The 14,946-nt window shown below is 31.8% G+C and overlaps 1 protein-coding gene across 4 annotated transcripts in view; it reads right to left on the bottom strand.

The window, feature by feature from the left end:
• Nucleotides 1-14,946, bottom strand: part of TFG (trafficking from ER to golgi regulator) — a 36,515-nt gene that overhangs the window by 18,506 nt on the left and 3,063 nt on the right. For 3 of the 4 annotated variants that reach the window (XM_081301604.1, XM_081301603.1, XM_081301602.1), the window contains exons 2-5: nucleotides 13,399-13,622; nucleotides 10,277-10,360; nucleotides 4,224-4,370; nucleotides 467-634 (exon numbers count right to left, since the gene is read on the bottom strand). In XM_081301604.1, coding sequence (XP_081157730.1) covers nucleotides 467-634; nucleotides 4,224-4,370; nucleotides 10,277-10,360; nucleotides 13,399-13,582 — 583 coding nt within the window. In that variant the 5' untranslated portion in view covers nucleotides 13,583-13,622. The remainder of the gene's footprint in view (nucleotides 1-466; nucleotides 635-4,223; nucleotides 4,371-10,276; nucleotides 10,361-13,398; nucleotides 13,623-14,946) is intronic. The other variant, XM_081301605.1, reaches the window with a different exon arrangement.

Genomic DNA, 14,946 nt, shown 5'->3' with positions numbered 1-14,946 from the left:
AAAAAAAATGCCACAATATAATATGCTGCTTTAAGGTTAAAAACTTATTCATAAAAGAAAAAAACAATTTAACCAGAAATTTATGATTTAAGATCAGAAAAGATAGTAAGGTCTATCAAGTGTAATTTAAACCTTGCAAGAAATCTGAAATCTATAATCTTATATGTATAAATATCATAAATTTACTTGAAATAAAATAGGTTTGTATGTATGTATGTATGTATTTTTAAAGGTAAAAGATACTACTGACTGGGAAAGGGAAAAAAAAAAAAACCTCTGAAATCATCTACTTTTTGATCTAGTCAGCGATTTTACATGGGTATATGCATATACAAACATTTCTTGAATAACCTTAAGACTGTGCACTTCACCATGTCCACATAATTGTTCAATAAACAAAAAAACAAAAGGTAGGGTAGAAAAGAAGGAGGAGATGGAGGATGAGAGAGAAGTAAAACTAACTTACCTGAAACCTGATCATCTGTTAAACCAAATGCTGACATTACATTTTTATTGATTTCATCTTGGTTTTTCAAAGGATCAAAAGCTGACATACTTGCTGCCATAACCTGAGTAGACTGTTTTCCAGAAGAATCAGAAGCAGCAGGCTTTTCTTCCCTACCATCCACAGTATCTGCAGGAAGAATAAAGGAAGAAAAACAAGCTATTTCCATCTTATCTATTCTCAAAAAGCCTAAAAATACAAGACAGGTAAATATGTATGTGCATGGATATTGTGTATAATGCTAAAAATATCTCTGAATACAGAATTATATATCATTTTACTGTTTTCTTCATACTTACGTTTTTATTTTTAAAATACTGAGGAAAAGAGCAAAAAAAGATGCAAGATCAATAAGTAATTTTTCCAAAAAATCATTATGTACCTCCTTTTCTAATGATTATTAGGGAAATAAGCAAATGAATCAGTAAATGAAGAAGTCCTGGGACCTATATTTTAGTATCACATACATACTGGGCACTCAGGAAATAAGTTATAGTAATTAATGGTTTATTTGGTAAAAGGATAAGAAGCTTAACTAAAATTATAATATCAACTTTTATGTTTTATTTCTATTCTATTATGTATTGTTCCATTATTAAGTTACAAGACCAAAATTCATGCTTAATCTTATGTAAACAGCACATAAAATACTTCTGTTACTTATTTTAATATTTACTAAATTACTTATCAAAATATTTACAGATGAAATGATGTGTTTGGAATCTTTTTTCAAAGTAATACAGCAGAGTGGAAATGAGTAGGAGTACAAATGACACAATACTGAGCTGATAATTGTTCAAAGTGAATATGGGTCCATGTGATTTATTATAAATTGTGTCTACTTTTATACATATTTAAATGTTTCCCATAATAAAATGTTTTTTAAAAAAGAATCAGAAAAAAATAAATTTCTAAATATTGTAAGCAGGTTATATTTAAAACTATGTTTTTCTTGTATGAATAGTAAGGTATTCACTAAGCACCTGTACTACTACCTTGTGAAAGAAAAGACTTTCAAGAATAACTTATGTTTTACAAATAGTAATCTAAGGTCAAGACACATTAAAAAAAAAAAAAGGACAACAACAACCTAAACAAGTGGTCAAAAAGAATGTTGTTAACCACTTACTCAATTAACAGGTAACAACTACCAATTTTTTGTTACCAAACAAGTAAATGAACATCAGTTATTAGATTCCCCAGGATCAATAAAAATTAATCTTATGGAAAAAATATAAGTATTATTAAGTATTATATAAGCAATCTCAGCACACATTGGCATGCAGCTTTCATTCAGAATAACTGCCATTCCAGGTCGTTCTAACATTTCCTAACTTTCTGGGAGTTAAAAAAAAAAAAAAAAAAACTGCTGTAAGGACTCCTTTAAAATGTCTACCAGTTATCTACATTTCTCACCAATTTCCCATCTCTAATCCTAAAAGCATAAGATATCAGTCTTAAAATATTTCCCTCCACATCACTACTATGTTTTATTAGTTATGCCTCTTTTCATCTATCCCAAACTAAATCCATTAGGAAGCATACAATATGTCCACTAAGCAATTACTTGTTTTATTAGCTGAAGAACAACAAGAAGTCAATCTAGTACCTCACATAGCTTATACATCATTTGCCTCACAGAAAAACAAAAGTCCAAAACCACTGCAGAGGTACAACCCTGAAGACCACAGGTGGCCATATGTTTCCCAGTGAGGGTAAGTCAAAAGGCTTGGAATAGTACTGATAGCTGACTGGCAGTTTTGTTTTTTATGTTATACTTTCATGTGTCTTATATAGGTTTTTTTTTTTTAGTTTATTTATGCTATTTTCTTAAGGAAGAGATTATTAAATTGGTATATGTTCTCAGAGCTTTGACGTGACCTTTCATAGAAGCCAGTAGCCAAGAGGTAAGTTAACCTACTAACTCTAAAAGAAAAAACAAAAAATAAATTATAACCATCTCTTAAACTAAAACAGACCATATTATTCTTCTATATTTTACCATCAGAAAAATCAAACTGGACACAATACCTAGAAGATGCCCACACAAAGAACAATATATAGCCTAAATTTCAAGATGCAGAGGAAGAAAACAATTTTAAAATCTTATATATTAACATAGGTGAACAGTTAATAACATATAAAAATACAATAACAAAGAACTGATAAAAAATATTAGATAAAGTAGCAAGAAACAGGCAAGAAGATAAAGGGGTTTTATATAAACCAAAAAGTATATAATTCTTTTACCACTGTAGGAAATTTCTACACAGTACTGGCTATACTGATTGAATTCTGAATGTGTTTTACAATATTCAACAGGTGGTTATACCCTCTAAATTATATTCAACTGCTATGTTAGCATCTATTAATTCTTCTGGGAAAATGGCCTAAAGTTTTTTCTTTAGTTCTTTGATCTAAAATTGAAACTTTTTAATTTGGAAAAGTAGAGTTCAGAATGAGAAGACCATTTTGACCTGAAATACAAAAGCTTTCTTCATAAGAGAGACCAGGAGAATCTCAAAACAGTATTTCAGCAAATCTCTAATATGTTCTAAAACAGATTTGGGTGATGGATATTACTAATCCATCCCCAAATATTTATTGACATATACTATTAACAGAATTCCACATGGCTGGGAGGAAGAGGGAAAAAGCAGAAAATGCATCTCTAATTAAAGGGGGAGTGGGGGGGGAGGGGCTGGGGTACAGCTCAGTGGTAGCATGTGTACTTATCATGTAGCAAGGTTTAATCCCAAGAAAGGAGAAAACCAAACCTCTAAAATTATTCAGAGGCAAAAAAATAGAATAATGTGAAAATCAAAATTGTACTTTCCACTTTTCCACAGAACTGGTTTTCTATTTTTCCCCTATTATGCAGTCATCCAGACTAGAGAAAATTACTATTTCGTAATATAAACATTTGAAAATTATAAATACAAAAAATATTTTTTTAAAAAAATCAGTCTTTTGAAAGTGCAATACCTAAGAATCTTAAACAGAAATTGAGGTAAAGTAGTTTTTAAAAATCTACATTCAAATAATAACACATGCTTAAATTTCAGTGTGCATTTTAAAATACATTTGGTCCCAAAACTATGCCAGTTCCAAATTTGTCCAATAAACTCTTACTTTATCTTAATATAAACTGTCCATATCATCTATAAAAACTAATTGTTTTTCTTCTTATAATTAAAAACTGTGCTTAAAATAAGCAATAAATAATTTTAATATGCTAACATTATCTTTATTTGAAACTAGTTCATATTCTACATAAAACTCATGAAATGATTTCAATTCCTAACATTCATTAATTATCTACTATACTAAGAAGGTTTATGAATCAAAAGGATTTGAAAACTGACCTATGACATAAACCCATAAGTCTAAGACTAGCTGTAAAAGAATCATCCAGAGAGCATTTTAAAAATCAGATTGTAGTTCCTACCTTCACCATGCACCCTCCCACCCTACCTCCCCAATCCACTGTAGGTCTATGTGATCTATGTGGTAAAATACAACTTCCTGGTAAGCTTGATGAACAGGTAGCTTTGGGAACACAGATATGAACACTATACAAAAGCAGAGGCAAGAACAAGAAAGAGTGGCAGTAAGGATGCCATTCTATTAATAGCAGAGAAGTTTGTGTTTGTTTGTTTTAATATGTGCAAAAAGATACAAAAACAGTTAATCAGAATAAAATGGATTCATGCTTTACCATTTTCAGGAATATTGGTGGAAGGTCCTGGTTCTCCAGGTGGTTCCAAGCTATCCAATAAGCGATTCACTTTATTCCTAAGTTCTATCAGTTCTCGACGGAGATATTTTACCTGACTTGATTCGAGGGGTCTTGGTTGGCCATTAACTAAAATAAAAGCATTAATTTGTTTAAAGTCAGAAGATGTTCTTTAAGAAGTGCATCAATAGAACATGCAATAAGGGAAAATAATTTTGTTTTACCTTTTAAAACAAAAACAATATATGTATTGACATCAGTTGAATGATTTTTTTTAAGGAAAGAATTCTTTATTGTTAATAACTTAGTTTTTCAAAAAAAGAAACATGATCATCCTTTCTTGATGTCAGACCAATGGTTACGACTATTTGCAAAAAAGTTTATGAGAAAATTCAACTATAATAAAATTAAGCAGAGCTACAGAAAGCTCTATTTTAATAGAAATTGTTAAATTTAACTGATATTGCTTTGAACAGAAATTATATAGTCAAAATTATATTTAACATTATTTAATATTCTTGAAATACAAAAACATCTTATTCTATGCATAAATGTTAACACACAACATGACTGATAATTTAGTCCAAATGACTTTCAGCAGATAAAAAAAAACTGAACACCTCATTAGTTACAAAAACTGTCACCATTGTGGTGATTTTTTTAAAAAAGAAAAAAAAAACTAAAAAGGCTCTGAATGCAAAACCAAGGCAAGAGTTCAAAAATTAAAATAAACTAAAATGTCTTAAGCATTGACAATACAGCACAGTTTGTAATTTCAGAAGTTACAAACTTCTGAAGCATCTAATTTAAAAAAGAATACCTATGTGGAAATAAAGGTGCAGAGATATTCTTTGTTAAATGTTTCAAGTATCAAAGAATCTATAAGCTTTCAGAATATAATCCATCGATAATTCACAAACTTCCTGTTACAAGGAAATTCAATACAATCTTCTACCTATATCAATTTATTAATAGCTTTCATTGGGGATTACTGATTTTCCTTCAATATCTAAGAAGAAAAAAAGCAATTCATAAGATCAGGAACTGGCCTGGTACAGTAAGATAGGCCTTAGTGTTACTAGAAGCTGACCTGGCACTCACAGATAGACTATGGTGTTTCCCTGTTGAACATATATATTTTCAAAGAACATCAACATTAGCTAAGACCACTCTGACCATGATACATCAAATGGGGAGAAGGGGCACTCCATAATCAGGCAATGAATAATTGCTACTGCTTTACCAATTGCAGCCTTAACCTCAAGTCCTTCCTCCCTCCCACCTTCTACATAAGATTTAGTAAGATCCACTGCTTGCATTTAGATGTAGTAAGATAATCATAGAACCCCTGCTGCTTCCTCTTGGTATTCAATACAGAACAAAGCCCTACTTACAGAACCTTATCCAAAGTCACTTAACAGAAGCCCAAACCCTACAAAAATTAGTTCTAACATACACTGGAACACCTTATTGTTTTCCCTGGTAGTCATTTTCCCTTACTGTAGTAAGTCAATAAACCCAACTTTGTTCAACTACAGAGGCGTTCCTAGTGGTCTCTGTTTGGAGCACACCAGAATTGTCAGGATTAGCAGTTATAAAGATATAACTGGCAAACTTCATAAGCAATATTAGAAATGAAAAGAGGTTTAACTAAAAATAAAGTAAATAAACATTTACTGTGAATACTCTGAATAACTTTATTTCAATTAAAAACTCAGATGACCTTGAAATTTTTAGATAAATTTAATGTACAGAGTATTTTAAGAAATACAAAGTTTGATTATCCAATTAACATTAAAGAAATTGAATCAAGTATTCCACCAAAGACTTAAGGAACAGATGATACTATACTGTATTGCTGGGGAATAAATAATAAATAAAAAAGTTTTTGAAGAATATAATCCATTGTATTTATAAAAAGCAAAGGATAAATGTAGTCAGAGAATTGGGGGAAAAGTTTCAAGGACAAGCTGGGATTTGCCCAAGCTTCATAAAGAGGAGTAGGATTTGAGTGTGGAGGAAGCAGAGGAGACACTGCAGATGGAGGGCAAAGGTCTAAAGCCCAAGGGCTGATTGTGTCCTTGTGGCTGTTTACAGCAATTTGGTCAGAGTCAGGGATTTGGTTAGCCCAGGACAACAGGAATATCTGGCGGGAAGACTCCCCTTTTCCTGATGAGGAAATATGATGATACCAACAAGGATCAGGTTGGGGTCTTCATGGGCCATCCCAAGATTAAACTGAGGGGTGTCTCTTCCTGGCTTGCAGACACCATGCTTTGAGTTCCCTTCCAATTTTCTTTCTTTTTTCTTTTTAAGTGCCAGAGTGTTTTTATTTATTTCTTTTTCCATTTTTTAATTTGTTCTTTTTAAATATATATGACAGTAGAGTGTTTTTGACATATTATACACACGTGAACTATAACTTATTCTAATTAGGATCCCATTCTTACAGTTGTACATGATGGGAAGTTTCACTGGTCATATATTCATATGTGAATATAGGAAAGTTATGTTCAATTCATTCTACTATCTTTTCTATTCCTTTATACCCTCCCTTCCCTTCATTCCTCTTTGTCTAAACTAATAAACTTCTACCTCCCACCCCTGCATTGTGTGTTAGCATCCACATATCAGAGAGAATATTCGGCCTTTGGTTTCTGGGAATTAGCTTATTTTGATTAGCATGATATTCTCCAGTTTCTAGCAAATGCCATAATTTTATTCTTCTTTATGGTTGAGTAATATTCCATTGTGTATATATACCACATTTTCTTTATTCATTCATCTGTTGAAGGATACCTAGGTTGGTTCCATAGCTTAGCTACAGTGAATTGAGCTGCTATAAACATTGATGTGGCTGTGTCATTGTAGTATGCTGATTTTAAATCCTTTGGGTATAAACAAAGGAGTGGGATAACTGGGTCAAATGGTGGTTCCACTCCAAGTATTTTGAGAAATTTTCCTCCATAGTGCTCTCCAGTATGGTTGCACCCATTTGCTTTCCCATCAGCAATCTTTTCCCCCCACATCTTTGCCCATTTTTGTTAATTGTATTGTTTTTGTATTCCTAAACTATTACTGTTTTTTGTAATCAACACAGCTTGTCACTTTCACTATTTTCCAGAGTCATTTCCTTTTCACTGAAACCCAATTTTAAAAAATTCTTCTAACAAGGGCCTCTGAATGGTAGATTCTATCTTTGTTTGAAAATGTTATTTCCCCTTCATCCTGAAGTTTAGCAGACTGTGGAATGCTACTTTTCTAGTTATTCTTAACCATTTGAAGATGTTATTTCTGTCTTCTAGTTTCTGTTACTACTATGAATAAAAATTTACTAACAGTCTAATTGCTTCATAGTTGAGTATTTTTGCTGGATACTTTTATAATTTCTTTGTTTTATGTATATTACAGTTTCATAACAATATCTTGTAGGGATTTATTTTTACTTATCTTGCTTAGGATTCACTCTGCCTCCTGAATCTAAAGGTTTATATCTTTTTTTTCTTTTTATTGGTTGCTTAAAACATTACAATGATCTTGACATATCATATTTCATACATTTGATTCAAGTGGGTTATGAATTCTTATTTTTACCACGTGTACAGATTGCGGGGTCACATTGGTTATACATCCACGTTTATACATAAAGGTTTATATCTTTTATGTAATCTTGAAAACTTCTTTAGTCACTACCTCTTCATATATGTCCACACCCCCCACTCTCTCCTTTTTAAAATTCTTAATGGAAATATGCTTGACTTTCTCATTCTCAACTTCTATTTCATATTCTCCACATCTGTTTTTCTGTTTTATTACGATTTCTTTTGGCTTCCTTTTGATATCCAAATTCTCTTTTTCACCATGACTAATCAGCTGTTTAACCTATCTACTTAGAATTCAACGTCAAAGACAATTTCTAAAAAGTTACCTTAAGTTCTTTTTAAGAATCTATTTGTTCTTTTTCATAGTACCTTGCTCTTACATTTTTATTCCTTATGTATTTAATAATTTTATAAAAAAAGTTGTAGTTGTAGATGGACAGCAAGTCTTTGTTTATTTTCATGCAATGCTGAGGACTGAACCCAGTGCTTCACACAGGCTAGGCAAGCGCTCTGCCACTGAGCTACAGCCCTAGCCCCTTTAATTACTGTTAACATATATTTTATAGACTGTCATTTCTATTAACTCAAGTTTTTAGAAGTCTAATTCTATTAGTTATGGCCACTGTTTATTCCTTATATGAACTGGTTCTTATGTCTTACAATTTTTAATACTAAAACCCATCTGTGAGAAACATGTGACCTAGACTCATATGCCCTTTCAGAGAGATTTCTGCCTTTGTTTTTGTTTTGTTTTTAAATCTGGGCTTGAGAGATTCCAAACTACCCAGGTAGTTTAAACTTAAACCCAGCCCTCCTAACCTTGGTTATGAATCCTCAAGGGAGACTTCCAAAACCCTGATAGCCCAGCATATGTTAAGCTTCCTTGATCTTTCCTTTATCAAGGAAGATATTTATTTTCTACAATATTCTTTTTGAGAATATAGCCCATTGAGGGGGCTATACAGGATCCAGGACTTACCACATTTAGACACCAAATGACAAAATCTTAAGATTATGCTAACATCTTCACGATTACCACCAAGAATATTCCAACTTAAATCAGTGTTTGGTATTTAGGCCCTGGTTTTTAGTTTCATTTATTTTTTGGTCCCTGGATATTTCCCTTACTTTCCTGGACAAGCCAAGTTGCATAATTCAATAAAATATAGTTGGTATAGTTTATATCTACCATGTGAGTGCTTCTAGCAAGGTGGGTTCTAGTTATCCAGTCTATCTTATACTTGGCTAACAGTGGTTAAGTATTTTACATTTGATACTGAGAAAAGATAATTTTTTAAAAAAATTTTAATAGTTTTTATTATTAACATTTAAAATCTGATTCTTCATTTTTCCTATGTGGAAATAAAAACAGATAAACTTAAATCAATCAGGCATGCCCATCTCTCATGAAACACTAAAGTTCAATATAACATATTTGAAAAAGTAAACGATAAACAAAGCATTCAAAAAAAAGTGTACACCTTATTTTTCAAATAATAATGCTCCTACTTTAACTCTGTAACCAACCATTTCTATCTTGTCCATTAAGTATTTCACCTTGCAAATCTAGATCTAAAAGATTAAAATTAGTCTGTATTTGTTATTATCAGTACTATCTTTAGTCTTTAAATAATACTTGAAAAATAAGATCAAAAGTATTGGCTTATATTATATGTTAAGCCCTGAGAAAATGTAAAAACATGCTCTGTTATAGAGAAAGATAATTATAAATTCTTAAACATATACAATGGTGTGAGGGGGAAGGGAAGGGAAAAAAAAGAGAGAGATAAGTGTCACAGCAGTATGGGTAGACAATAGGGATGGGAGGGGAGGGGGGATAGGGAGGGCAGCAGAATACAACTGACACTAGGATTGCTGTATGTATACACATGGATGTATAACCAATGTGATCCTGCAATCTGTACATGTGGAAAAATGAGAATTCATACCCTATTTGAATCAAATGTATGATATGTCAAGATCATTGTATTGTCTTGAACAACTAATAAAAAAATAATAAAATAAAAAAATAAATTCTTAAAGAACCCACAGGAAGTTTTAGCCCTGCAATTATTTTTAATGTGATACATTTAACTAAAAGGCATGCATTACTATTTAGAATAACAAAGTAGATGCAGAATGTATTGACTTTCTGTGAATATTCCCCAAATACAAGCGGTCTAAGAACTCAAAAATTCCAACATGGCTAAGGATATATAAGTTGTATTTGATTTCAAAACTGTTCTTACTGAATTAAACTTAAAACATAAGAAAACGTCAAGTAATTTAAAACTACTCCTTAAATGAAAATTGATATAGCACTTTTTGACTACATTGTCATTTAATTCTGAGCCTTTAGAAGGAAAAAAAAGTCTTTAGAAAGGAAAAAAGACAGAAGATTTTAATAAAAATACTAAAAAGTTTACCACTCACCAAATAATGTCAGTTTCAGTATCCTACTACACTGAATAGCAAAGGAAAGGTCAGAACTATCAAAAATTGTTATAAGATCTCCATCTGGAATTAAAAAACAAAACAAAACATACGAGTTTCAGATTTGTTAACAGGAATAAAATGGGACATATGAAAATTTAAATTCAAAATGTATATTGCAGAACATAATTAGAATCTCCTAGAAAAACCTTAAAACAAACATTAAAGAATCATCTGAGAAATGTGAATTGTTTAAAAAAATACTAAATCAACTTTTCTTATTACTCTTACAAGCAAAGAATTTATTATATCCTTGTGAGAAAATGTTGCTGAGTTAATACATGTATTAAATTTTACTAGTCACTAAATTTATGGTAGCAATAGTGTGAATTATTGATTGAGCCAAAATCTTTCCATTTTGAAAACTTTATAAATATATTTATCAAAAATGAAAATAATAAGGATTCTCAAGAATCTATTCTTAATTCTAAATAAAACACACCGACACAAGCAAATGGAGAGAAGTCAAACATAACAATAACTCAGAGTTCTTGAAGAATTGTTAATGAATGAACAGTAGAGTCTTTCAAGTTAGTGACCATTTTGATACTAAAAGTATCAACTTTCCCCAGAAAAAAAAATATTTATATATACAAAAAATAGCACATAATAAAGACTGTGAAATCCCCTAGATCTCAGGGATAAAGAATACTATAATTAGCATATCAACTGCATGTTTCAAAAGCTTTCAAAGGACTAGGGGGAAAAAAAATTCCCTACAAAGAGCAAGAACAGAAAAGCAGGGACAGACTGATCGGGGGTCTTTTACAGTGCATCTTCACACAGTTGGGTGGGAATTTTTATCTGGTGAAGGCCAAGAGGCCACTCCAGGAATGCTCTTCTGCACCAATCTTAAATGGATTACATAGCTTTATTTTGGACTAAGATGGCAATAAAAGCCATAATCGAGCACTCTATAATTATTTTAGCTCTTTATAACTAAACCTAATTCCTATCATATATATGTCCAACATACAGCTCTGAAAGACTTGACTCATAAATGCATTTTAAGAAAATATAGATGTAAAAGAAGGAAATTTCCTATAATTTTGTCTTTTTCCTTTACTGAATCACACAACAGAAACAGAATTTCTAATAGTAGAATCTACCTGAGCAGTCCCTTCACTCTAGAGCCCAACACAGACTATGAAACACAAATCTGAATGATTCAGAACACTTCAAAAACACGTGAAAAAAATATATATATATAATTTGGTAGCCAGATAAGGATGACACACTTCAACAATGAGGAATCTACAATTTGACCCAATGGATCCATCGCTGTTTTTACAGGACTGTGACTAAGACTGGTTTTCAGATTTTTTTAAAATATATTTTTTATTTATAGATGGACACAATATATTTATTTATTTTTATGTGGTGCTGAGAATTGAACCCAGTGCCTCACATGTGTGAGGCAAGAGCTCTACCACTGAGCTATAGCCCCAGCCTCATAGTTTTTAGATTTTTAAGAGGCAGTTAAAAAAATGGCTGTGATAATGAGAAGAGGCCTTATGTGATCTACAAAACTACAATATTATCTGATCTTTTATAGGAAAAGTTTACTGACATGAAAATAGGAAATATAAGAGAAAGCCAATCAGTAAGGTCATTTTAAGATATGCTAAGTTTGAGGCAAAGCAAAGCATCTTAGGTTAAAAGACACTATTAAAATTTTGAGTTGTAAAGTCAAGAAAGAAAAAATAACTGATCAATTTATGTCATACATTTGGAAGTCACAGGGGTGAAAAGCAGTGTATTTTGAGTTGATGAGATTACTAGATAAGAGAACAGGACAAAATACCTCCTTTATTGTTCCTAAACATGAGTGATTCTCAAAAATTAGCTAGGGTGCTCTTAGATCACATGTCACAAGAAGGGAGAATTGTGCCTGTAACTACATGGCCAGCTTAGTTGATTATCAGTTGATTTTACACTCCTTCTCCATAGGGCAAATTTTACAAAGTGGCTGTTCAGCCAGGGACAACATTTTCCACCTGCATCTCACCAAAGCCATCTGACTGGGTTTGGACCAATGTAGAAGTTATATATCACCTTGATGCCTAGCAAATAATATCCCTTCACACTCTTTCTTCATCCATCTGCCTGCTGGATGTCAATTTTTGATTTTGATGATTTTTGTAAGCCATGTGTTAAAGATAATGGAGCTTTTTCAAAATAAAAAAACAACAGAGCTTCTGTCAGTCTGGGTCCCTAAATGATTTCTTCAGTGTGGACCCACTGAGATTTTAATATTTCTATTATAGTAGCTGGCATTACCTTAAGACAATCCTCATAAAGAAGCAGCTATTTGTGATAAAAAGAAAACTGGAATAATCACAGTTTCAGAGAAAGTAAGAGATAAGAGTATTTCAAAAAAGATGCCAAATGCTGAGCTCAAGATGAAAAACTCTACAAATAAGTTCAGTGATTAAAAAACATACCAAATCACCAACAAAACAAATTTCCATAAGTGATTTAAAAAGAAGGCTGGTTAAAGAATAGGAAATAAATAATATTCTACTGCTATAATTCCACTGCATGTTTGATCAAACATTTCTCATGTAAAATCCATCTCCGTAAAAATAGTTTTGTGGTAAAATCAGTCAGGGAACATCACATTTTATTAAATGACAATGTACATCAGCATATTACACACTCTTGAAAATTTCTGCAATAAACACATTTGTTGAAACCAGTTCTCCCATACTTAATTAATTAACCATTAAATTCTTTTCCATTCAATAGCTACTGATATCTCTTTCACTTGGGGAAATACAAGTAGAAATTTGGTTTTAAAAATAAAAAGGAAGTCAAAACTGGCCAGAAAGAAGAAAATAAAAAAAAATTGTAGAACAGCATATGAAAGTGTTCTAACACTTAAAACTCCCTTCTAATAATAAATAACTTAGCTATTTTTAACATATACTAATTATATAAACATCCCCTTAAATAAAAGAAAATGGCCATTCAAATATCATGGGGGTGGGGATAGTCCAATAAAAAAGATGGGCAAATGAACACATACTTATTTTCAAAAACTGCCTTAAAAACACTCTTACCTTCATCTTTATACTTTATTGTAACTTCATCATTACTTAGAAGTTTTCCTCTGAAAACTCGCTGCATCATTAGCACTAATTCATCATAAGTAATATCTTCATTATGAATGGGAATTCTTCGAATATCCTCCCCAAGTTGAGCTTTGATAATTAGCTTCCCACTTAGGTCCAACTGTCCATTCATGGTGGACTCCAGGATGTTCTTATATAACTCTAAAGAAAGACTGATAAAAATGATTCTGATGATTATACAATAGAACATATCTGAAAAGTTGAAAATAGAGATACTATAAGAATACAAGAAATTTGGCCTTCAAAAGTGATTCACTATCCCACTATTAACATGTTCATGTTAAAATGTCTGGCAAAAACTGTATTACATATATAATAAGTTGTATTATTTTGTCTCCTATTGTTTTAACCACATATTTAACTGCATATCTAAATAATACCATCTACATTTCTAACATGTCCAAAAGTTAATTGCTGGTCACCCACTTAAAATCTGTTTCCTAGAGTTACTTTTCCCCATTTGTTAGTGACAATAACTACCTTCCAGTTATTCAAGATAAAAAAGTCTTAGTTCCTCATTTTTCTCACACCTTATAGCCAAACTACAAATCTTATTACTACTACCCTTTAAGAAATGTCTCTGGAATCCAACCACTTCAGTATCTTCACTGCTAACAATGTGATCCAAGACACCACCATTTTTTGGTTAAATCATTGCAAAAGACTCCTTACCTGATCTGTCTCCTTTTCCATTTTGCCCATTTTTAATCTATTTTTAACACATCAATTAGTCTGTGAAATAAAATCTAAGGTCAGTGTCCTCTAAATCTTCCAACAGATTTCTGTCTTAAAAAGCAAAATCTACAAAGTCATGATCTAGCCTCTGGTCTCTGACCAACTATTTAATCTCATTTTGTACCTCTTTCCCTCATACACCCCTGCTACACCAATGCTTTAAGTTCTTCCTTTCCACTCAAGGCTTTGCAACTTGCTACTACTTTTGCCTTGAACTCTTTTCATATCCCTTATGATTCGGAACCCTCATCAAATGTCATCTTCTCAGAAGTCTTCCCTAACCATCTAATTTAAAATGACTCCCCACCCCCTATCTTAGTACCCTATCTTATTTTTCTTCAAAGCATTACCACTTTCAGACATTAAAAATTATCTTTTTATTGTCTTTTCCACTAGAAAGTAAGAAGTACATAGTATGTGTGCCATATATCCAGACCCTAAAAAAGTACCGGGCACACAGTAATTATTCAAGACTTGTTAAATAAGGAAAAAATAAATACTGGCTTCAAAATTATATTGGCCTTAACTTTTAATGCTAATCTTGAAGAGAAAAGCATGTGTGAAAAATCAAATTTTTCTCTTTTAAGTAAGAAAGGTCTCATGAGTATTCTAATTTCCCTCTATTTTGGGAACTTGAGGAGAAAGGGCAAATAAGTGATACCTTTCTAAGTTTTCCAATAAGACTATTCACTATTGTACTACATATTCCATATCCACCCCCATTTCAATTCACCCCACCCC

The sequence above is a fragment of the Spermophilus citellus genome, assembly GCF_964194105.1.
Source record: "Spermophilus citellus genome assembly, chromosome: 7".
NCBI classification, from domain to species: Eukaryota; Metazoa; Chordata; class Mammalia; order Rodentia; family Sciuridae; genus Spermophilus; species Spermophilus citellus.
Note: the sequence above shows the minus strand (reverse complement) of the source record. Positions and strands in the feature narration are given on the sequence as shown.